The 26,413-nt window shown below is 37.2% G+C and overlaps 1 protein-coding gene across 3 annotated transcripts; it reads left to right on the top strand.

Moving 5' to 3' along the window:
• The first annotated feature begins 64 nt into the window (after nt 1-64).
• aass (aminoadipate-semialdehyde synthase) lies at nt 65-25,559 on the top strand. Of its 3 annotated transcripts, none has more exons than XM_077210988.1 (24): nt 65-418; nt 3,772-4,013; nt 5,541-5,717; nt 5,866-5,950; nt 6,559-6,626; nt 6,799-6,945; nt 7,729-7,807; nt 7,934-8,061; nt 8,465-8,616; nt 8,740-8,862; nt 10,706-10,817; nt 10,983-11,042; nt 12,142-12,209; nt 16,151-16,272; nt 16,374-16,503; nt 16,616-16,726; nt 18,985-19,093; nt 19,357-19,497; nt 19,643-19,810; nt 19,891-19,986; nt 20,175-20,290; nt 21,251-21,339; nt 21,509-21,685; nt 24,746-25,559. In XM_077210988.1, exons 2-24 carry the CDS (start codon nt 3,774-3,776, stop codon nt 24,862-24,864), a joined length of 2,817 nt encoding a protein of 938 aa, XP_077067103.1. In that variant the 5' UTR covers nt 65-418; nt 3,772-3,773; the 3' UTR covers nt 24,865-25,559. The 3 variants fall into 3 exon arrangements, with proteins under 3 accessions (XP_077067103.1, XP_077067105.1, XP_077067102.1); XM_077210990.1 differs by having other exon boundaries at nt 67-418; nt 3,737-4,013; XM_077210987.1 differs by lacking the exon at nt 65-418 and adding an exon at nt 438-667 and having other exon boundaries at nt 3,737-4,013.
• The last annotated feature ends 854 nt before the right edge of the window (nt 25,560-26,413 follow it).

Raw genomic sequence — 26,413 nt, 5'->3', positions numbered from 1 at the left:
AAGAGAGAGCGCGCGAAAGGGGAGGGGTCTGTTTCCTCATTCTGCTGAGTCATAAAGCTGCGACGTGACGTCAAGGGCACGCGGGGAGGCCGATCCTCGTTCTGAGTCGGGATTGGTGGGAACTAATCCAGGGCTCAGATTACTTCGCTGCATTCCAGGCAGAAACAAATATTTGTGCTGTAATCTATACCGCATGTTTAGGGCTAGTTAGCGCCACGTTATTTGTCCGAAGTCTTGGAACAGCAAGCAGGTCAATCCTGTGGCGTTATTGTGCCATTCACGTTTACGCGACACAGTCACTCATAAGAGTCGAAGCGACAATTTATATATAAACCTCCTGTGCATTGCACTTCACGTTGATGTGATTATTCAGCCGGCACCGCTCTGTAGGTCCAGGCTAACAGCTTAAAGAGTACAGGTAGGTGATGACGTGTGCCAGAACTCAAGCTGCAGGAAAACACTTGTTGCTTCTAAACTGCAGGAAATCAAGCATACGCAACAGCAAGGGCTGTTTCTCAAGAACTCGTGAGGGGTTGAGGCAAACTTCTGTTTGCATAAATGCTTGTTGTTATTCTAACAGTAGCTATGTTGGTTTCAAACTAATTGACAAAAAGACCCTTTTAACGAAAGGTTTACAGTATTTTTCATAAATGTCAGCCTGGTTGGGGTAAGTTCAAGTTGCCATATGTGGTTTATTAATAGGGTTTATTTAGGTTTCATTAAATCGATTTGTGCTGCTTCAAATAGCCTAAATAGTAATTGTTTGTTTGGTAATAACACATTTTAAATGCATTTATGTTTCATATATTTGAAAATAAAAGTCGTCCAAAAGCAGATTCCCATTTAAACAGATTATATAGTGTGAACAAATGCCTTTTGGGCAGTGAAAAGTCTGCAAACCTTCATTTCAGGTCAGTTTACTGGTTTCATGTGATCATATGACATATGCTACTCTTTAAACTTAAGTTAAAAGAAAACTAACATATAAGTTAAACTTAAGGGATGACAGCACATTTCCAGCATGTACAGTAATTGTGCATTAGTTTTTGCTGGTTTTGTGATGAGCAAAAAAAAAAAAAAAAAGTGAATACACACACACACACACACACACTAGGGTTGTAACGGTATACCGGTATGGCGGTTTATCACGATATTGACATGAATGATTATCATATCGTGAACATTTGCGCTTATCCAAGGTTGTGGAAAAAAAATTAAACCATATCTCGCCTGCGCATATGCAACTTCTTTCCACTTGAGCTTCGACTTTACCCAAACATGTACAGCGGAGAAAATGTCTGAGACAGAGGTTGCGAATTCTAATCTCTTTCTCCCGCAGAAAAAAATTTGAAATCTGCAGTGTGGGAATACTTTGGGTATCCGAAAAACGAACGCGGGGTTTTCCTTGAAGGTGGATATCCAGTTGTGTCCAGAAATGTGCCGAAGAGTGGCTGCAAAAGGAGGATATACGTCGAACATGTTCTCCCATATTCGCGAACACCATCCCTCCCTGCAGATAAAGTTTCATTTATAACTTAAGGCCGTATTATTTCCATTTTGACGCAGATGTCACGAAAAATGCGCGATTTGATAGATGGATGAATAAATCTTAAGATATAGCTGTGCAATAAATCAAATCGATATATGAGTGTCTCAAAAAACTGCTATACTGTAAATCTATATTCTGTAGTATGTGTGACGCTCATGGTGTTTAAAGCGTCTGCCGTCTCACTCACTATATGAGGACGTGAACACATGAACATCAGGGCCTGAATTTCGTTTTGGAAAATAGGGGGGATTTTTTAATTTGAGAGGGGAGTTTCTTTTAGACAATTTTTAAAAAATACATTTAGCTAAATGTTTGCTCACTCATTGTATTTGTGTTTTTACAATGGGGTAATTTTTTTTAGTTTACACAACAAAAGGAAGCTTGATTTCAATCTTTGAATTAAATTGGAAAAAAGTAGCACAAATAAATACATGAAATAAAGAGAAAAGTTTAGGTCTAACACTAGTGTTCAGAAATGCTAGAAACGGAAAAAAGTAATCAAATGTAAAATAACACGGAAAAGTCTTTTAGTCCTGTATAATTTGAATACATAGGCTATTAATCCTGATTTCTTACAATTAATGCTATCTTTTGTTGTTTTATATACAATAATGACAGACACATTTTAGGCTACTCTCACTTTAAGAGCTAGTGCACGGATCCACGTTCACATGTTGCGTGTAAAGCGCAGTCCGCGCCACGTTCTCCTCTTTTAAAAAGAGCTCGCTGTTGCTAAGCAATCATGAGCCACGTTCTCCATGAAGACGAAGACGTTTCAGTAAAGGATGAGCGCGCAAAAGACGTAACGTGAACGGCCCGTACTGTTTTCTTTATAGTGTCACATGCATTTTCTTTTTTTATTATTTTTTTAAGACATAACCGATTGTGTTTGAGAGGATACTCCCCAAGACTGGAATTTAGACAATGTTGTGTGCTTTTGACCGTTAAAGCGCTATAATTCATGAAAAATAACTCAGTTTTGTTACTCACGAGCTGTTTGTTATGCGGGTTAAAATCGCTTGAATGTTTAAATAGGTAAGACTTAAAAAGACGCACAAATTATAAACAATAGTGACGATGCAATGGCCCGATTGTGCAAGTGACATTTCCATCAAATGTCCCGACTCCTGAAACGCGAGTCTAGAGTCGCCGTCTGCAGCTGCAGCGCGATTGGCTTGCCTTGTGTAACCTATTTTAAGAGGCAGAGAAGACGCGGCATTGGCAGAATCACTCACGCTGTTTGTGAAATTGCGTCTCGCAGAAAGTTTTAAAATTACTGATTTGATCTTATAATCTGTTAGGTTAAATTCACTCATAGGCCTACATGCTAGATTGAATGAATGTTTGCGGGAATTTCCCGCATTATAAACGCAAGACCTGCGGGAATGATTAAAATGATGCGCAATACCCGCAATCCCACACCGAAATTCGTGCCCTGAACATATCCAGAGCTGCTCTGAGAGAAATAAATGAGCATTTCATAATTTTATTTAAAAGAATCATCGTCAAATACACTCTTGACTGAAACTCATAGGAGTTTAGTACAACCTGTCAAAATAAAAGTTCATAGACTCATTAAAAAATTTCATCAAAAAAAGTTTTTTTTAATAAACCATGTTCAACCAAAAAACCCTATCTGTTTTCATTCATTTTAGGGTCATTGTAGCTGATGATTATAATAATAATGATTCTTTATTACCGTATACCGTGAAACCATGATATTTTCTGAGACTATTATCATACCGTGAAAATCTCATACCGTTACAACCCTAACACACACACACACACACATGTGTATATATATATATATATATATATATATATATATTATTTAGGACATTTATTATGTTATTCCTAAGGTTTAAGTTTAGCCCTCATGAATAAAACAGCTACCACTATTATTGTATTATTAAAATATTCTGTATTTAATATGTATTATCCTATCCGTTTCATCCCAGACTTACAAATTGCAGATATTAAGTTTAATTAATTAATGTATTTATTTTCAGTTTGAATGTTATTTAAACAATATGAAAAGTGATATAAAAATAAAACTTGACTTGAGCTTGGTTCAAATTCAATCCTCTCTTTTGCAAACCACAGACCGTGTTTCTATGTTCATTTTTATGTTTGCACTTCTATTACTCTCAACGTTTCTCAAGTGTGATTTTTTTCAAATGTGTGTAGTAGTTGTATCCTCTGTGTTTTGGAAACCGGTCCAGTCATGCTGCGTCTCGTGAGGAGCCAGGGCAGGGGGTATAGGGTCTGCATGTGCTGTCAGAGGAGGTCTCAGCATATCCATCATCACCAGCAGAATCCTAAGAGCGTCATAGCCATCCGGCGCGAGGATGTCAACGTGTGGGAGAGACGTGCACCCCTGGCACCACGACACGTCAGGGAGATGACAGCGGCTGGACACAAGGTGCTCGTGCAACCCTCCAACAGACGGGCCATCCATGACAGAGTGAGTCGCTGACTGGCATTTCTTTTACAGGTCATTTTTATATTGCATATTATTATTTTTATTATTATTTCGCATCTTCTTGGGCTTGAACAGAAAAATACACACAACAAAAGTATGTCAAATTCCTATCTTGGCGAGTATTCACGTAAACACTGTCAGCTTATATCTTAACTGAACGTAAACGCATGTGTAACAGTATATTGGATCCGTGCATTCGGTATTAAAGTGACAGCAGCCTAATAAACCTGCTGATAATCAAACAACAAAAGATAGAGAAAAGCACTTAGTGCTCTTTCTTGACTGAATGACTTTTTTAGATTTAACAGTGATTAATCTATATTTAATCATACAGTGAATATGCAGTGTTATTTTATGTTTGATTCGTCAATTTCTGAACCTGAATACTGTTAGACTTACTTGAAAAACGTAAAACACTGTTTATTTTTACAGTTATTTGTGTTTATTTGTTGTGTTGTATTTGAGCTGTTGCTTTTAATTTGTTTATTTGTTCTTATTTTATTAGTGAAGACTCGCTTGTCTTCAGTAATGTTTGAACGTTATGTTAGTTAGGCCAGTAGTTTTTGCTGTGGTATAGAAATTGGAGAATTGTGAAATTTCACTGGTATCTAAAATGTTAGTGGCTGATTTATTAGAATAGAATGTTACATGGGTAAAAACTTTTTTTATAGGTAAAATTTTGGCAGGGCGAGTAAAATTTGAACCAGTGGCCTGGCCAGGCCAGTAGAAAAAATCCACAGCATTGAGCCCTGTTGATCAGCGAATCAACATATAATGATTTCTGAAGGATCATGTGACACTGAAGACTGGAGTAATGATGCTGAAAATTCAGCTTTGCATCAGAGGAATAAATTACATTTTAAAATATATTCAAATGGAAACATATATTTTCAATTGTAATAATCTTTCACAGTATTACTGTTATTTTCTGTATTTCTGATAATAAATAAACACATCCTTGGTGAGCATAAAAAAGATCTTTCAAAAATAATAAAAATTTTACTGACCCAAAACGTTTGTACAGTAGTGTGTGTGTGTATATATATATATATATATATATATATATATATATATATATATATATATAAATATATAGAGATTATTTGTATTTGTATTTTTTCATTTATATTTTAGCTCTTCATTGTAGCATAAAAAGATCTTTCAAAAATAACAAAAATTGTACTGACCCAAAAACGTTTGAACAGTAGTGTGTGTATAAATAGAGATTATCTGGATTTTTAATTTTAATTTTTTCATTTATATTTTAGCTCTTCATTGTAGTTGTGAATATATAAATCATATGTTTCATTGTCAGTGTCACAAATTATAAATAAATAAAAGTATATTGAAATGTTGCAACTATCCCCATTCCACTGTGATAAATTTCTATTTTTGTTCCCCAAACTTTTAAGGACCCTTAATGTTTCCTTTCCCACTTGATATTTATGATATTTAGATGAATGAAATTCTTATCCGATTGAGTAGAATCAAGGCTGTTTCTGTTCTCAGTACTATGAAAAAGCAGGAGCTGTTATCCAGGAAGACATCTCAGAGGCTTCTCTCATCATCGGTGTGAAAAGACCCGCAGAGGAAAAGGTGTACCCCCGCAAGACCTATGCCTTCTTCTCTCACACAATTAAAGCACAAGAGGCAAACATGGGGCTCCTAGACGACCTTCTTAAAAAGGTGAAAGTCTCTTTATTGAATGAAAATGGTCAAGGACAGTGTTTACATTGCAATACGCTCTCAGGCGTCATACGTATTTGGAAATGTTTATTCAGGAGAAGCAGGTTTCACAAGATACTCATGTCATCATATACCCCTTCCTTTTTAGGAAGTTCGACTCATTGATTATGAAAAAATGGTGGACGCCAATGGTTTCAGAATTGTAGCGTTTGGACAGTGGGCTGGTGTTGCCGGTATGGGACTTTTTGATTGTCAGAACAAAGACCAAGGACAGCAATATATTTTTATTTTTGGGTGACACTACCATTTAAAAGTTGGGAGTGTTTTTTAAATAAATTACTTTTATTTAGCAATAATTTATTAAATTGTTCAAAAGTAACGGTAAAGACAGTGTTACAAAAGATTTCCATTTCAGTAAATGCTGTTCTTTTGAACTCTCTATTCATCAAAGAATCTTTAAAAAGAATCACGTTTTCCTCAAAAATATTAATCAGAACAACTGTTTTCAACATTGATAAATCAGCATATTAGAATGGTTTCTGAAGGATCATGTGACACTGAAGACTGGAGTAATGATGCTGAAAATTCAGCTTTGCATCTCATGAATAAATTGCATTTTTATTAATGTATATTATTATAATAGAAAACAATTATTATTTTAATTTGTATTCATATTTCACAATATAACTATTTTACTGTATTTTTGATCAAACAAAAGCAGCCTTCTTTAAAAAAAAAAAAATCTTAGCAAACACAAACTTTTGAATAGTAGTGTAAATCTTTAAAGTGTTTCCCTGCTGTATGTTGTCCCTGCCTAACATGATGTTTGTGTTTTTTACAGGAATGATTAATATTTTACACGGTCTGGGCCTGCGTTTTCTTGCCCTTGGACATCACACCCCATTTATGGTATTAGTTTTTGAATTGCACTTCTATTTTAATGTCTACGCTTGGCACATACATTGTTATATGTAGTACTTGATTATTGGTTCTTGATAATTTCGTAGCTTATTTAGTTCAGTTTCATCGGTTAAAACTACAACTTTTGGTTATATATGTTTTAATATTCTTCACTTGACAGCACATTGGTATGGCGCACAACTACAGAAACGTCAGCCAGGCCATCCAGGCAGTGAGGGATTGTGGGTATGAAATATCCTTAGGTCTGATGCCCAGGTCCATTGGTCCTCTCACATTTGTGTTCACTGGCACCGGCAATGTGTCTAAGGTAAGTATTATTAGAGAGGACCTATTATGTTTTTTACATTTTCAACTTTCTTTAGTGTGTAATTTTGCTGTTTAGGCGTGAAAAAGTCTGCAAAGTTACAAAGCAGTTACAAAGTCACTCCAAAGGCCAAGGGAATTATTCTCTATATCAGTGCGTATTGTTTCTGAACTCCCTGAAACACCTCAATTGTAGTCCCGAGTTTTCTTCCGGGAACGAACACATAATCACAATATTCCTCATTTAAATAATAAAATAAAGGTGGGCGAGGCCTGGTAGAGTTGCATTAGTCGTGTGTTGAAACTTGCAGTTATGGTAAGGGTTGTGACATTTCCAAAACACACTCGAAGCAGTTAACCAGTCACAACACACTGGTCCAGCCAAGCAATCAGAACACATTGTGCTTTTCAGAAAGAAATGCTTCATAGAGACGCAAACTAAACCGAGCGTTACTGACAGACTGGGAAGAGAGGTGCTGCAACAATGTAAAATATGTATAAAATAATGTGTTTTTTGAATATTCAAGCATAAAAGCTTATTCTAGTAGACCCCAAAAACAAAATCAAGTCTTGTGATCTGTGAAATGTGATCTGCAGGATAGAATGAAAAAAAAAATGCTTGACACAGCTCTGTGTTTTTGGAACGCTGTGTTATGAATGTGAGACGCACTAAACGCCTCAAGCACATCCATCTAACCCATGTTTGCACAGAGCAACAGTGGAAAAGCAGTGCAGTGGAAGGCAAAAATGTGTGAATGTTTTAAAAATGAAGATGCTTTCTTTCCAGGGTGCCCAAGAAATTTTCAACGAGCTACCCTGTGAGTACGTGGAACCTCATGAATTGAAAGAAGTGTCTGAGAGTGAAGGTATATCTACTGTTTCCTAGTAATTTTCAGTTACACATAAAAGGAATTGTATTTTCATGTAAGGTGTTTGCTGTGATTGGCACTTTGCTGTGTTTGCAAACTGCCTCATGCTAATCCTCTTTGCAGACATGTCTAAAGTGTACGCCACAGTGATCAGCAGACATCACCACCTGATGAGGAAGAGTGATGGACTCTACGACCCCCTGGAGTATGAATACCATCCTGAGCTTTACACATCGCACTTCAGGAAGACCGTGAGTGCACACAAGAAATGTACCAGGCAGCCGATTGGTTCACCCTGTGGCTACGTCTTAAGGTGCGGTCACATTTACCATCGTTCGGTGAATTTTCGTGAGCGAAATAAAGTAATTTTACTAGGAATACACACAATTGGGAATTTCATGTGAGGAAGAAAGATTTCTCTATGCTTTGCAAAGGGATCACACTGATTCTCCACATTGAGAGCTGCTGGATTTGAAAGTAACTTCTGATTGAGCTGTGCTTCATACAACATTACACTATTGACAATAGAATATAGACCTTTTTGCTCACTAGATTTTGCTGAAATTTCAATAATGTGACCACACCTTTATTGGCTGCAGTGTTTGAAAAGTAAATGTGACTGAAATGCATTAGAAAAGTCTTGTGTTTGCACAGGTGGCTCCTTACACAACCTGTCTGATAAACGGCATATACTGGGACCCTCACACACCCAGACTCCTGCGGCGACTGGACGCCCAGCGGCTGATCAGACCCGTTATACCTGCATCATCGTCACCTGATCACGGCTGCCCTGCACTTCCCCACAAGTGAGCCTCTAATATTGTTGTTGGTCTCCAAAATGACAAAAAAAATCAGCATAAAGTATCATAAAAGCCATTGGTTTGACCCTTCTAAAGAAGCAGGCACATCTGATCATCTGTGAATTTCAGGTTAATGGCCATTTGCGACATCTCTGCGGACACGGGCGGCTCCATTGAGTTCATGACAGAGTGTACCACTATTGAGAAACCCTTCTGCATGTATGATGCCAACCAGCATATTGACCGTGACAGGTGTGGCGCTTCAACCTCCCAATGAACTAACCCCTAACAATGAATATTAAACTTTTTTTTTTGTCTGGAGGACAACAAATCAAGGGCAAGCTTAAAGAAATTATTTTGTAAGATGGACCCAGAAAAACCTAGTGCATTGAAGGAATCTTTTTTTTTTCTAAGTTGAATTTTAGAAAATGTTTGTATTTACTATATAGTATTTATTATATCGTGTCTATTTACACCAAGTGCAAAAAGCGCACCTTGTTGGCAGAGGCTATACACTAACTACTCCACCACCTATGTCTGTTTGAGCTGTACAAAATGACAAAAGAAACCTGTTTCATACCTGAAGCAGTTGTGTGGAGAGTAAGGGCCGGATTTACTAACATCGTGTCCCAGCGCAAACACTCTTTTGGCGTTAAAAAACTCCAGTTATTACCAGACGTTAATTTGCACTGCTCTTGGTGGATCGCGTTGGTCATTATGGAAATGATCTGGCTGTGTCTGTGTTCAATAATTTGCGCGTTGTCAGTAGATCACGCGCAGAACTTTTCACTCCCTTCGGTGCTTTTGTGGAATTGCGCCAATTTGCCCTGTTTAGTAAATCTGGCCCTAAGGTGGTTGGCGTTAGCTTTTGATGCAACTGACATGTTTTAATATACTACAATACACTACCATTGGTGGTGGTTGAGGAGATTCCCCCCTTCTATGTAAAGCTCTTTGAGTACCCAGAAAACCGCTATATAAATGTAACTTATTATTACCAGTAGTACCTGCCACTATTTGCACTAAGTATAAATAGCATCTAAGAACAATTTACACTTAGTGCAAAGAACATACTGTTTTAATTTAGTGTAGATAGATTCTGCCTTTTATTATATTGTTGAATGGTGAATTTTTATCTGCCATGTAAAAGCCTGAGATGTTGTTATGGCAGTAAATTTAAATACAACAAACCAGGGGTCTGTTTCCCAAAAGCATTGTTGCCAACTATGGTCAAAACTTGCATTGTTACCAATATAGTTGAATCATTTGGTCTTTCCCAAAACCATAGTTCCAATTAACATGCGCAAACATCATCGCAACTGCAACTACAGGTTGGAACTACAGCCCTCGAGCTCTGGTTCGAAGCATAGTTTCTTGTTAAAATGACATGTGGACTTGCATAGATCTTGCTCTTGGGCACAGTAAGCAAGCTACAATTCTTTAGGTTTGATCCCATTTAAATATATATACATTTTAATATATATGTCGTTTTTTGGGAAATGCACCCCAACATAGGCTACGTTCAGACTGCAAGCAAATGTGACCCAAATCCAATTTTTTTTACCATATGTGACTCAGATCTGTTTTTCTCATGACCATGTGAACAGCACTGCGATTTGGGCCACTTCCATATGTGGTCCTAAATCCGAAACAGGTCCGATGTTTTGCAATGCGATCTCAGTCTTAACAGTCAAATAGGAATTCATGCGACTTTTACGTCACTCTAGATCAACATTCATCACAATTCTGCGCTCATGGGAGTCACTTCAAAGTTCATTGTTCTTTTGTTCATGTGGATCAGTCGTGTTCACACTGGAATCTGTTATTGGTCAACATTTAAAACAACAATGTGAACTCCTGTACAGAAAAATCCGATCAGAGCAATAAATGGGAATTGAGCATTAATGCTTGCAGTGTGAACGTAGCCATTGAGATTTGGATGCGGGCCATTTATCAACCACCAATCCCTCAATCAAAACCTGGAAATGCACTAACATCGACAGCATAGCAACACCCTGGCAACACTCTAGCATCACATGCTCATTATCAAATCTACTTTTTGAACCCCCTCTGATTTGCGTGTATCTCTGTGCAGCGTGGAAGGTAACGGCATTCTCATGTGCTCCATTGATAATCTTCCAGCACAGCTGCCTATTGAGGCGACTGAGTATTTTGGTGACCGGCTGTTCCCTTACGTCTGGGAGATGGTAAGATATGACACAAGGTGGTGAGTAATTACCCAACAGCTTTGCTCTAGAGAGGATTGCTTTGAACATGTGCCGGTCTGGTTCTGATTGAGAGACTTTAGCATTTTTGTTGAAGGTATATGTGAATATTTGATCAGACTTGTGATGGTATCCTTTGTCCTACAGCTCCCATCAGACGCCACCAGAGCGCTAGAGGAAGAGGATTTCTCTCCACAAGTCAGAGATGTAAGTATATTAAGAGGGTGTTTTTACAGCTTTTCTTTTTTTTCCCTCTAAATTTTGAACCGTGGAGCAATGCCTCGTCTGAGTTGTGTTCGCGCGCAGAAGGCAGACTCAAAAATGTGTGGAAAAACTTGAATCAGAGCTAAACGGGCAGCATTTCAGCTGGAGTCCATCCACACATCCATTGATTTCTAGTATGGAACTAAAGCTGGGAAATCTGAAATACAAATTTCTGATGAATTCGAGGTAAAGGGCGCATCTTAGATCAGTAAGGAGATTCATACTCAAGTCAAGTTCATAGCAGCACCGAACAGAATTGAAAAAAAATTTTTTCCACACATACACTATCGTTGGAAAAGTTTGGGGTCAGTAAGATTTTTTTTTTTATGTTTTTGAAAATAACTCTGTTATCCTCACCAAGGCTGCATTATACACAGTAAAAACAGTAATATTGTGAAATATTTTGTCAATATAAAATAACTGTTCTCTATTTGAATATATTTTAAAATTATTCCTGTTGTAAAGCTGAATTTTCAGTATCATTACTCCAGTCTTCAGTGTCACACGATCCTTCAGAAATCATTCTAATATCATGATTTGCTGCTCAAGAAACATTAATATCAATGTTGAAAACAGTTTTGTGGAAACCATAATAAAAAAATTTCAGTATTATTTGATGAATAGAAAGTTGAAAAGAACAGCATTTATTTCAAATAGAAATCTTTAGTAAGATTTTTTTACTGCCAATTATTATCAACTTACTGCATCCTTGCTGAATAAAAGTATTCTTTAAATTAAAGTATTGAATACCCCAAACTTTTGAGTATTCAGAGACCTCAAGAAAATAAGTCAGAGAAATGCATTTAATTACCAATTCAAAACTGAACTTAATGTGAATGTAAAGTATTCTGAATTCATTTACGAATGGTGCATAACCTTGGTACTAAATTGCCGTATTCATGTGCCATGGTATTTTCAAGGTACTTCAAAATATACCATGATTCACATCCAAATGCACTACGCTGGTACTTTGTTTTTAGCTTCTTTAATCAGTTTGCTAGTAGTATTATTCATATTATATGCATTATTTTTCTCATTCTAGGCTGTAATTACCTCCAACGGGAAGTTGACGCCTAAGTTTGAATACATTCAGAAACTTCGAGAAAGGAAGTAAGGAATGCTTTTTCTTTCCTTGAAGTGAATTCAATGTCTTGTGGTATCACTGTAGTACAGTAGCTTTGAAAGTGTTTTAGTCTGCTTTGTCCGATCGGACAGACGTGATGTGTCTGATAGGATTCAGAAGTATGGTACTTGATACATTGCTTTGCATAATGTGCTTACACGCTGAGGAGGGTGGTCTCATTCAGAAGATTTTTCCAAAGGTTGAAAGACAGGTAAAAACATTGCCGTAATCCAGCTTTCAAAAGCCTTGAAATGCTCTTTTATCATTATAGAGGAAAGTGCTTTCAGTTCCGCCTGAATGTAGACTGTTTACATTAGAGAACGCACATTAACCCCTAGGGCTAATATACAACCCTATTCCCATAGAAAATGTCTAAAACTACACACTGTAGACATGTTAGTGTTGAGTTGTAAGGAGGAGATTTTTGCAATTACAAAAACTTCATTGGAATTACACTGGTGGTCAATTAAGATATTGCAATTTTTTTGAAAGAAGTCTCTTTCAATGAAAGACAATGAAAATACAGTAAAACGGTAATGTTGTGAAATAGTTTTACAATTTAAAATAGCTGTTTTCTCTCTTTATATATTTTAAAATGTAATTTATTTCTGTGATGCAAAGCTGAATTTTCAGTATCATTACTCCAGTCTTCAGTGGCACGTGATCCTTCAGAAATCATTCTAATAGGATGATTTGATACTCAAGAAACATTATTATTATTATCATTATTATTATTATCAATGTTGAAAACAGTTTTGCTGCTTAATATTTTTGTGGAAACTATTATACAGTAACTCTTATAAACTTTACCATTTAAATGTTTTGGGTAAGATCTTATCTGAAAAATAGAAATTCATACTTTTATTCAACAAGGAAACTTTAATTGGTTCTAGTGACAGTAAAGACATCTATAATGTTACAAAAGATTTCTATTTCAAATTAATGCTGTTCTTTTGAACTATCTATTTATAAAGACTCCTGAAAAAAAATCTGTTTTCAACTAACTGTTTTCAGTATTGTTAAAAAGAACCATTATTGATAATTGTCCATCAATAATAATTGATAATAATAGCATTTTAGAATGATTTCTGAAGGATCATGTGACACTGCAGACTGGAGTAATGATGCTGAAAATTCAGCTTTTTCTATTTTAAAATGTAATAATATTGCACAATATTACTTTTTTTTGCTGTATTTTTGATCAAAAAAATTCAGCCTTGGTGAGCCTTCTATTAAAAACATAAAAAAAACTTTAATTATTCCCATCTTTTGCCCACCAGTGTGCATTTGCAGACGTTTTATTGCAATAAAAAAAAAAGTTTAAATAAAAATAGTTACACTATTATGGTTTAGAAAAACACTTGGTTACACGTTCTTTTAGGGTGACGTAGTTACATTGCACTTACTCTAAGTACGGAGTAATATTAAATAACCACATATATTCACTATAGAGTTAGGGTTTGGTTTAGGGTTAGTTACTTGAAATTATGCATAATTTACTGTTATTACTATAGGATGTACATGTAGTAACGTGTAACTACGGTCACTTGAAAATAAAGTGTTATCAAACACTTTTGTGAAGGTGACACATATTGGTGCTTTTGGATTATTGTGCAAATGTTTCTATAATATCTGAGAGTGGATTGTATAGTACAAAACCCACTGAAACAGGAGTTTCACCAAACCTGTTTAGCTCATTTTTGTCAGGCTAATGAATTTTCCCATGCTGACTTTGAAACATTAAACCTTACTAATTTCACACGCGCACAGAAACCGAGTTGCTGACCGTGTTTGTTCTGTTCAGACACAGGGTTCGGCTCTGCACCTTTCTTGGCTAGGGTACACGTCACGTTCTCTCATGGGTACATGATCTTATTCTCTCACCGCAGCCACAGTCTCTCCCACTCACTCTTGTTCTAGGAAATTTTTCGCATGCCAGAAAAAGAAACCAATGCATCAGTTCTTTTTAAGTTTCTTAAGTTCAATTATTCTCCAAGGTAAGCTTCACTTTTCACGAGCCAAATATCTTTTCATGCTCGTTAATTGATTATGTTTAGTTTTTGAATCCTTTTCATTAAATGGAATAACACGATCCCTTTTCAAGGGATAATCAAAGCTTCCTGTGCCTCCCGCAGTCAACACCTCTTTCTCGAAACACTCAGAGAGAGCTCTTTTATGCCAGCCCTGTCTCATTCAAGGGTGAAGAACCAGGCGACAAAACGTTAGACTGAATTAGCAAGACTGTATCCAGTGTGGTCTATACTTAATGAAGCTGCCCACAAGCCAACATTGACCTCCATTTAATCAATGGAAAGCTTTAAAGACCCAGCATTTGACTTGTTTTGATTTTGTTCTTGTCCTTAAACCTTCTAAGAGAGCCTTTGCCTCGAATCTAAGAATATCTGATTGTACTGTGCTTAAATCTGAGATACTTTGTGCAATATAGACAAAATGATTGCTTATTATTATTTAATTAGTTTTAAATGGATTATTTTTTAAATGTTATTATTAAAATATTTAGTTAAAAAATAATATAATTTATGCATTTAAAATATATATTTTTAAAATCTTATTAGATTTTGTTGTAAAAATAGATTTGTAATCTTCATTTATTTATTTTTAATATATTATTTTTATTTTATCATTATAAAAATAACATTTAGAATAATTTTTTAAAAATGTCATTTTATTATTACTACTAAAATATTTTGTGTTATAAAAATACTGTATTCGTTATTATTCATTATTTTTTTATGTTATAACATTTTTGTGTTATAAAAAGTATTTCTAATTATTCATTTTTCATGTAAATGTTATTGCCTTTTAGTATTATTAAAAAAATAGATATGAACATTGCATTAACCACCATAAACTACGTATGTTCCCATGTTTTTTTTAAACACCACTGGCTGCAATGTCATGTTTAAAAAAACGATTTGTTCTAAACCTAGTTATTTGGCAAGTCTGTATTTCAACTAATTACATTACGCAGACTAATTAGTTCTTGAGACGTTTAAACAACGCACAGATTTTGAAAATACGTAGTTTTGCACATTCCTATGATAAACTGTCTTTTAGCAAAGTGCTGTTGCCATTGATTCATAAATGCTAAACTCACTGGATGCAGTGCGTTCATTTTTCAACATTTTGCTGGCAAAAAAAGGTTTATTGTCAATATTCTATTGTCATTAAAATATTAAGCACAGCTCACATGTGACCAACTTTTTTTTTTTAATGGTTAATGCTACTTAACACCCTTTAACTGTGGTACGAATAACTGTTAGGCCATGACAAACCTTCCTATTTGAAATGTTTTATTATGAACTAATGCACCTCATTATATGATCTTTGTAAAAGTAGCACTAAATAGTTGTAAAACCGAGATCTAAAATGCATATTTAGTGGTTATGAATGTCTAGTTTAATGGTATTTTGATGCAGGCATGCAGGTGGTGGGGGGTTAAGTGTTACATATTTGTTCATGTGCCGCATCAGATCCAATTAGGCTGAGCAACGGGGTGCTTGGATCACATGTGTCTCCCAGGGGACTCGCGGAGCAAAACGTAGATTTGCTTTGATTATATTCTGACAGGAGAACTGACTGATCTAGAAGTACAGTAGATAAGTGCATTTTCCTGTTTTTCAGTTTTGTTTTGTTAAATACACTCTCCCTGCTCCTGAAGTGCCATTTGGTGATTTGTATGTTTTTGGTGGGATATTCTTGGGATAAAATGAAAAATGAACCTTTGGTGTGTTTCAAATGTTCTTGATTTCATCTCCTGGACATTCCTACAATATCGTCTGTGTCCTTTTGTGGGTTTTTCATCCCTTTCAATCGGTTTAACATCACTATCCAGCAGGATATGTTCTGTGATTTCGTGTGTGTGTGTGATTCTTTTTTTTTAATGGCTGCACCATCTGGCAAACAGGGAATCGGAGCAAATCCTAAAGAAGGGAGGGATGAAGCGGGTGCTGTTGCTGGGCACGGGCTATGTGTCTGGGCCAGTTATCGAGTATCTCACCAGGGACGCTGGCACTCAGGTCACAGTGGGTATGTTCCCATCGCAAAATCCATCTGGAATGCTGTTTTACCGCAATGTAGAAATTACTGTCGCAGTCCTTAGAAAATCTCCTGTGATCTTCGCATTGCAGCTTCAAATCTGTTGCATCAGGCTGAGGACATGGCAGCCAAGTATCCCAACACCATCGCCGTGATGCTGGACATCACCAGCCAGGAAGGACACCTCGAGTCTCTGATCAAAGACCACGACATTGTCATCAGGCATAACCAGAAACTTCATTCACTTTATTATGCATTTACATGAGCACTTCTACTTTACTGAACACTTTAAAAGGCCAACAATTCACATTTATTTGTTGTTTTTGGTGTCTAGCATGCTGCCATACTCATTTCATCCACAAGTAGCCAAGCACTGCATTAAAATGAAGGTGAACATGGTGACCGCCAGTTACTTAAGCCCCGACATGAAGGAGCTTCAGAAGAGGTAGGGAACTTCCTGTTTCTTTCAGAAAATGAATTTATTTTAGAGATAACCCACAAAATGAAAATTCTGTCATTGTTCTTTAACTGTGCAGTCATTCATTTTTTTGTTTTAAAATTGAAAGTAGAAAAATTTGAAAATGGTCTTAAAAAAAAAATTATTCAGCTTTTCTTTTTCTTTTTTCCTTCTGTGTTGAGTGGGAGAAAATAAATAAACAGCTTGAATATTCGCTTTCCGCTGATTGGTCAACTATAGATCAAACCATACCGTCATCAGCTGTTCCTCAGTTTCAGAATAATAGTCCTCCGCTGCTACAGTTGTACGGACACTTAAAGCGTTTATGCAGCTACATTTCCTCTCTTTCTCATCAAACAACTTATCAAACTATTATCCTTACAACTGTGAATATTATTCTGTTGACCAAAACTGAGAAACAACTCATGATGACACGGTTTGATCTTTGGTTGACCAATCTTGCGTTTCATTGTTTTCTTTTCTTTCTTTTTTTTAAAATGAAAAAAAGAAAAGCGTCATATATATATATATATATATATATATATATATATATATATATATATATATATATATAATGCATACATACATACATGCATATATATAATGGTAAAAGACTGTTAAGCTGCTTAAAGGTGAGAATCTTTCTTAATAATGACAGAACCGTTGTATCATCCAAAAAAAATTGACTTTATGCTACCCAAAAAAATATCAAACATGCTCATCATAGAAGAGGTATTTTAAATAAATTGGATACGACAACAAAAAAAAGACATTTGCGTCACAAATCGACAAAAGGCAAGTGAGTATTTTGACCATAACATAATTTTTATGCATTTTCCAACTCCAAGCTGTATAAACTTGAATGCTTATTGATTTAAGCATTTCATGTGATGTGTTTTTGTGTAATGAGGGAGGATGAGGCCTAAGAAGATCAACCCCCTATATCAAGTTGTGCATAATTATTAGGCAGCTTCTTTTCCTGGGGCCAAAAAAGAGATTTAACTGACTCCGAAAGTCATAAATTGTAAAAAGTCTTTCAGAGAGATGCAGCACTCTTGAAAATTGCTAAGATGTTGGGGCGTGATCACAGAACCATCAAACGTTTTGTAGCAAATACTCAACAGAGTCACAAAAAATGTGTTCAGTGCTTAGAGACATGGCCAAGGTAAGGAAGGCTGAAATCCGACCACCACTGAACAAGAAACGTAAGTTGAAACGTCAAGACTGGGCCAGGGAATATCTGAAGACATATTTTCAAAGGTTTTATGGACTGATGAGATGAGTGACTCTTGACGGGCCAGATGGATGGGCCCGTGGGCTGGATCAGTAATGGGCGCAGAGCTCCACTTCGACTCAGACGACAACAAGGTGGAGGTGGGGGGATGATATGGGCTGGTATTATTAAAGATGAGCTAGTTGGACCTTTTCGGGTTGAAGATGGACTCAAAATGAAGTTCCAAACCTACTGCCAGTTTTTGTAGAAGATACTTTCTTCAAGCAGTGGTACAGGAAAAAGTCTGCATCTTTCAAGAATACATGATTTTATGCAGGACAATGCTCCATCACATGCATCGAAGTACTCCACTGCGTGGCTATCCAGTAAAGGCCTTAAAGATGAAAGAGTAATGACATGGCCCCCTTCCTCGCCTGATTTAAACCCTATTGAGAACTTCTGGGCCCTTCTTAAACGGGAGATTTACGGTGAAGGAAAACAGTACAGCTCTCTGAACAGTGTATGGGAGGCTGTGGTGGCTGCTGCACAAAAAGTTGATCCTCAACAGATCAAGAAACCGACAGACTCCATGAATGGAAGGATTTTAACTGTTATTGAAAAGAAGGGTTGCTATATTGGTCACTGTTTTTTTTTTTTTTTTTTTTTAATGTCCGAAATGTTTATTTGTAAATTGAGTTTGTTAATTATTCTCACTTTAACGTGAAAATAAACAAGTGAGATGGGAACATTTAAATTTTTTACTTTGCTGCATAATAATTCTGTCCAATAATTGTGCACACATAGATGTTCTCCTAAGAAAGCCAAAACCTCACTTTTACTTAAATATTCAACTTATATAAATATAAATATTTACCTTAAATATTCAGGATTGAGGTTTATTAACATTTTGGATTGACTGCGAGCACTGTAGTTGTTCAATAATAAAATGAATCCTCAAAATTACAACTTGCCTAATAAGTGCACACAGTGTATATGCATGAGGCTTCACCATGATTGGCTGTTGTTTCCCAAGTGCCGAAGATGCTGGCATCACCATCGTCAATGAGATGGGTCTGGACCCTGGCATTGATCACATGTTGGCCATGGAGTGCATCGACCAGGCCAAGGCAGACGGTTGCACTGTAGGTATTGCATGCATGCACTCATGTTTGTTTACCAGTTGGATGTGTTGATGGGTATTTGCTATAGAGTGACATACTGTTGCACCATTGGTGCGCTCATCACCACGTCTGGAAGACATATTGACAGACCTCAGCTATCATTCACAGCTTTTTGAATGTTCATTTTCACTTAACGGTCGAGTATGGTCTCCTCTGTGAACATTTGGTCAAGTCACATGGTGTTCTTGTAGTTACTCCAAATTTAAATCACTGTTTCTTGACAGGTGGAGTCTTACAGCTCTTTTTGTGGTGGTCTTCCTGCTCCAGAGTGCTCAGACAACCCACTGCGTTATAAGTTTAGCTGGAGTCCGTATGGTGTCCTGCTCAACACCATCAGTCCGGCCATCTATCTAAAAGACAACAAGGTGATGCAGGCTCACTTTAAAATCTCCTCTGTAATTCCGTTGCAATCACCTGGAAGCTTTAAAAAAAGGAATAAAAAACATTTGGAACACCAAGGCAAGCATGTAAAAATCTAGTTCACAAAACTGTCCATCCTTCACTGCTCAGGTTGTCAGTGTTCCTCCTGGCGGTGCTCTCCTGGATGTCACAAAGCCCATGGACTTCATGCCCGGTTTCAACCTGGAAGGCTTTCCCAACCGAGACAGCACCAAGTACGCCCAGCCGTATGGGATTGAGTCTGCACACACGCTGATCAGAGGAACTCTGCGCTTCAAGGTATTCATGCTGAGCAGTCGCTGCTTACTGTAGCCTCTGTTTTCAAGTGCCAACATTTTATTTGTTGCATGTGTCTGCAGGGCTTCTCCTCTGCCATGAGTGGCTTTGTGAAACTGGGACTCATCAACACTGAGCCGTGTCCACTGTTGGGCCACACGGCTTCTCCTCTCTCATGGGTATGGGTTTATTGACTTTTTTTTCATAATTTCCAAAAATGTATTTTCTTCAATAAATATATATTAATACATGATGGAAAGAAAAATACAAGACTTGAGTTTTATAACAAGGGCCCTGAACACTTAAACAGCGTTCATTTGACTATTAGGTCTCTTTATTTTTTAATATCACTGTGTCTGGTACACAGAAAGAGCTTCTCTGTAAGCTGATTGGCTTGTCCACAACTCTGAGTAGCAGTGCCTTTGAGGACGCTGTTTATGAGCGGACCGGCAGCGACGACTTTAGAATGCAGAGCCTAAGAAGGTGGGTAGAGGAATTCAGCCTTCCGTTACAGTGCCTACTTCTGTCTATCAGAGGAGCTTTAGAGCTTAATCAAATCACGCATCAATAATCAATCATATTAAAAAGATCAACGAATTAATTTAACAAGTAATTTTAGTAACAAATAAAGCTTCATTTAAATAAAGCATTCAAACAGTGAAACAGCGCTAGCTACGCCAGATTCATGGGCTCGAATCATACAGAATGAAAAGGGTTAAGTATTTAAGGAAAATCTTAACCTTGTGTATTAATCCAGTGGTTAACTCCATAGCAACCACATAACACAGAATGCAGTAAAAGCTCCTTAAAACACTCATGCAAACCGCCTGGCAACGCCATAACAACCACCTAACATAGAATGTTGTAAAAGCCACTTAAAACACCCCAGCAACTGCATAGCAATGCTATAGCAACCACCCAGCATCCTCCTAACACAGAATGCAGTAAAAGCCAATTAAAACACGCCAGCAACCACCTAAAACAGAATGTAGTAAAAGCCCCTTAAAACACTCCAACAAACCGCATAGCAACACCATAACAACCACCTAACATAGAATGCAGTAAAATCCACTTAAAACACCCCAGCAACTGCATAGCAATGCTATAGCAACCACCTAGCAACCTCCTAACACAGAATGCAGTAAAAGCCACTTAAAGCACCCCAGCAACCACCTTTCAACTTCACAACACCTCTTAGAACACCTCAGCAACTGCATAGAAATGCCATAGCAACCTCATAACAATGGAATGCTAACGCCACACATGCTTCAGCGCATAAAATATTACATACATATTTTTAGCCACTATAATAAGATGTTTAAATTATAAATGTTGTCTTTATAATGTCTAAAATCTCTAATAAAGTCTAAAATCTCTAAAAAAGTATGTTTGTAAATGATAGTCATACAGCATAGAGATGACTGACTGGTTGAATCCCATCAGGCTCGGGATGCTCAGTGAAGAGCCGGTTCCTCACGCTGACACCATCTTAGCCGCTCTTGCTAAGCACCTGGAGGCCAAACTCTCGTTCGGTAAAGACACAGCTTCTCTTTCTTTTCCACATTCATGTCACGAGAGTTAGAGAGCTTTGAAGATTTGTGAGGTGTTTATGAAGGTCATTCCTTGCACTCCGTGATGAGGAGAAATGTCTTCAGTTGCACATAAATGAGCATTGTTTTCGTATCATTCTGTCTCGTGCAGCTAAAGGCGAGCGCGATATGATCATCATGAGGAACGATGTTGGAATCAGACACCCAACGGGCGAGCTGGAGACCAAACACATCAGTCTGGTGGTTTATGGGGATCCCAATGGATACTCGGCCATGGCCAAAACCGTGGGCTACCCTGCAGCCATCGCAGCCCACATGGTGCTCAACGGTCAGTGTGTGCTAGTTACTGAACTCAACCGCTATATGCTCATTTAACTGCACATCAAGTAAAAAGGCTAATTTAACTGCACATTTTGTAAAAATAGCATTTCATTTATGGTTGAACCAGTATAGAAAGATGGGCCAATACAGAATATTTATTTTTAGAATCTGATAACCGATAACCTGAACACCTCAAAATAAATACAAGGTCAACACAACAGTCTCTTAAACGTCTACAAACACTCAAGTCTTAGTTAAGCTCAAGTGCTCAAGAAGGGCATAAGTAAACCAATATCCTTCAAAAAGGTCTTTTCAATATAATGGATAAATAAAATGTTAAGTAAAATGAAATAGTCATAGCCTACTTGCACTGGACGTGCTGGTTTTGGCCTCATCTCATATATGAAACACCTGTGATTCAGCAACTACCTGATGCACTCACATTCATTTGAAGTAGCCTTGTTGAGTCGTTTGAGTGAGTAAGGGGGAAATGCACAAGATATAGTACCTTCAATGTCCTGTAGATGGCGATATCCCTTCTTTTGTAGCAGAAATAAATTGCTACAGAAAAAGTTAGGTACCATGCAAAATGTAACGAGTAATTACTCGTCAAAAATGTAGTCAAGAAGAGAGTAAGAGTTGTTAAAGGGGTCCTATTATGCTTTTTTCACTTTTTCAACTTTAGTTAGTGTGTAATTTTGCTGTTTGAGCATAAAAAATTCTGCAAGGTTACAAAGCTCAAAGTCCACTCCAAAGGGAGATATTTTATTTAACAGAATCCACTTTGAGCTGTTGCTGTCAAAGAGACCCTGTTTTTTTCCCCACCCTTTTTCCAAAACTCATTTGTTTGACCTTCCTAAGGCTGACAAACTTAGTGTGGTTAATTTATTTTAAACACTATTCCTGAACATAACCCCAATGTTTATCATGTGTGCTGCACATTTTACGGAGAACAGCTTCCAGAAACTGGAAACAGGTTTTGGGTGCCTGAAAACGCAAACTAAAATTTTTTTTTAAACGGTCTCCGTGTAAACCATAGACTGTAAAAAAAGATGGACGACGCCCCTTCGTTCTCTTCCATTGGCGAGAAATGAAGCCACCATTGTCCCGATATGGCGCTGACATCTTGGGACTTGAGTCTGCGCAGTTGCGATTTCGGGACCAGACATGCGCAGTAGTGATCAGGAAGTAAAGCCGCGAAATCAACGTCCCGCTCTGGTCCCGCCCTCACTCTCGCTGAATCAAGCGTAAGCACGTGTCTCTGCTGCAGAACAAACCATTATGTCGGTGTGAAATAGTTAATTATAGAAATTTAGATATAAAATTTAAAGCTCCAATCCCCTCAGTCCTCCAAAGATCCCGAAAAAAAGTCCGTTGTTGCTTCAGTGACTACTTTGCTCAGAGAACCTGTCAATCACAGTTGTCAATCATGTACGCCACAGCGCCGTTTTTATAGCATCAAATAACTAACTAAAAACAAACTTATTTTAAAAACAAACACTTGAAATTACATCAGCGTGATGAAAACTACAGTAAATGACAGAAACTAACATTGGAAAAAAGATATGTAAAGTGTAATTTAATTGTTTAGTTGGTCTCACGTCCCATTGAATAACATGGGGAGGCGGGGTTTATGAGCTATACTAGGACCGGTCACCGGGGGGCGATCGAGACCCTTTTGCTTCACTTTTCAGGGCTTGTGCGGCACGCTTGGTGTAAACAACTAAAACGTGAATCTTTGAAAACAATGATGTCATGGACATGCGTATTACTTACCATCTAATGGCCTGGCAGCAGAATACAGCATTTTTAGTAGTTTTCGTGGATCCGTGTGAATGGAGATAGTTTTGACAATGGTGTGGTCTCTACGCAGAAAAATCAAAGAAAAACTTCTCCGTTTTAAGCACAACTTGTAAGTATGTCGTCTTATTTGTAGTTGCGTTTTTTTTACTAACAGTTCCAATTATAAGTTTTATGTAGTTTCTACGATGTAAACAAAGGCAAAGATCTACCTCTGCTAGCCAACATTACGTTGATCTAGTGTTTACTGTTTCTTTTGTAAGACTGTTCACCAACCCTTTTAAGGAAAATTAACCATAGTTTTGAGATCAATTACTGTCTGTATTACCATTTAATCATGATATTTGTTGGAATCTATGGTGTGTAACATCATATCTAAAATGTATCCTGTGAAATCCGTGCTTGCAAAGTCCGTGCATGAAATCCGTTATGCACGATTCTCTTGTTTGTTAACATTCTTAAGTCTGAATCAGGCTTGAATTGGTTTGAAACAATCCTTAAAATTTACATCTGAGTAGTTTTGGTAAGGTGCGTGACATTTCCTGAACTAAGCGATGCCAATCACAAAACACAGGGCCAGCTAACCAATCACAGCACATTTCATATTTTGGAAGGAGGGGTTTCATCAGAATCGAAACTATACGGCGAAATAAAGCCAGACTGGGGAAATACTGCTGTAATAATGTAAAATATATTAAAAAAAATGTTTTTTGAACATAAACAAAATGTTTTCTAGTACAACAAAAAAGATCAAAGGGTCCCACTTTATATTAAGTGGCTTTAAGTATTATGTACTTACATTGAAAAATATGTACACTGTACTTATTGTCTTCATGTGTTATTGTAAAACACTTGTCCTGCTATTGAGATGGGATACGGGTAAGATTAGGGGCAGGTGTGGTGGTATGAGTAGGTTTAATGGTAGTTTAAGGTGTGAGGGAAGGGTCAACTGTGTAATTACAAATGTAATTACATACATTAATTACAGTTGTAATTACATGCCGGTATTTTTTAAGATATAAGTAAAAACATGTATGTACACAATAAGTCCATTGTATCAAATTATTAGTTTCAATGTAAGTACATAGCCTAGTACTTAAAGCCACTTAATATAAAGTGGGACCGAGCAAAGATCTTAAAGGGGTCCTATTATGCCCTTTTACAAAGTAGGCAAAAAGATACTTTTAAGTACAGTAAATAATTACATTTACTCAAATACTTTACACTACTGTTTGATTTACTATTAATGTGTAATGTCTGACTGCAGGTGACCTGACGACTAAAGGACTCGTGGTGCCGATGACGAAGAACATCTACAGTCCGGTGCTGAAGAAACTGCAGGACGAGGGTCTCCGGTGCATCACCACCAGCACCGTATCAGAGTAACCACACACACACACACTAACATCTCATTCTCACTCGTCTCTGTGCCACACGTCTAATGAAACCGCTAGCAGTCGATTGTTTCCGAAATATCCATTACCGCACATAATCCACAATGAACGGTTGCAGAGCATTAACTACGGTTAGTACCTTTGTTTTCAAACTTTAATCTAAAAGTAGATTTTGAGAATCTGGTTAAAAATGAGTGTTCGTTTTATCAGTGTTGTCATAAATCAGGAGTGTTTGACTGTAAATAAACCCTCACAAAGAACTTTTAAAATGGAACCAAAGTTTTAGCTTTCTGCCATTGAAAATGATTATACACTGTTAGTATTTTCCCACGCTTGTAAAAGGTTTAAACATCTGCCTCAATCAAGTTCAAAACAAGCAGTAGTGTCATATTTATGCTTAACATGATGTCATGTTGAATACTACTGATTCAATTACCCATATTCTGTAAGGCTTTGTTATCATGTTGACAAAATAATATTTCTTGTGTGTGAGATTTGGCACTGCAGTGTATTATTTTAAATAATTGTTCTTGAATCAGTTTTTTCTTTTCACGTTCAGATGTTAATGTAAACCTTTATTGGGTAATGTGACGTAAAAATCATTTCTACGCCATTTTAAGCATAGCATGTCCAAAGAGTTGTTTTAAAACTGGCATTTGTCCAATAAAAGGTTTGCGTTTTCTTTCATCCGTTATTTTCACCCTTTGTTTTTCATCAGATTTTGTAATATTGTTTGTCATCTTCATCAGACAGAAATGAGAGGAAGTTACCCTTCACCCCCCTCATCCATCCCCGTGTGTTGACTGCCCGGTGGCGGCCATAAACGCAATCTGCATTGTTCGCGGTGTGCGGTCACTATAAAAGTAGGCCACCAAGCGCAGGATAATTGGGTCTGTAATTATTAGAAGTTAAAAATGCAAATGAAGGTACCAGTAGCCGCTCAAGACTGTGTCTGGCCATTTGACCCATATTTTTGTGTAAATGAGTAACCTTTTGCTCTTAAGACTGGATTAGAATTTGGGAATAATTACAAGCAATTCTTCAAAGGGATTATTCCATAACTCCATGTAGCTGCCATCTTTGTCACCAAACCCCTAAGCCACAGACTTATAATAATCGGTTCCTGAAGATGCAGTGGCTTAATAAGAAGTGACCTGATCGTCACCAGAAACATGGTCTTGTTGGGTTAAGCCAAGATGAAACTGAGGAAGGTCGAAGCAGAAGTTAATTGAAAAACAACCCTATTTGGCAAACGTCTTTAAGGAAACCTGCCTTTGTTCTCTTTTTCTGACCTCCTGAGCCAGATGGAGAAGACTGAAGGACTGTTATTCTGATCTTCTTGCGAGTTTGGCAATCGGGATGCCGAGGTAACAAGAAAAGCAAGTTGAGAATTAACAGCTCACACGAGCCAAGCGGCTGCTGTCTGGAGACTGTAATCAACACGAGTCTGTCCCGAGGGCAGATGAAGACCACAGTCTTACAGAATATTGTGGAGACTTTTAAGATCTTCAAAGATAAACTGGTACCAAAAAAAGCACAAT

This window comes from Siphateles boraxobius, unplaced genomic scaffold, assembly GCF_051911475.1.
Source record: "Siphateles boraxobius isolate OS27281-9 unplaced genomic scaffold, OSU_SipBor_1 65, whole genome shotgun sequence".
Lineage (NCBI taxonomy): Eukaryota > Metazoa > Chordata > Actinopteri > Cypriniformes > Leuciscidae > Siphateles > Siphateles boraxobius.
Note: the sequence above shows the minus strand (reverse complement) of the source record. Positions and strands in the feature narration are given on the sequence as shown.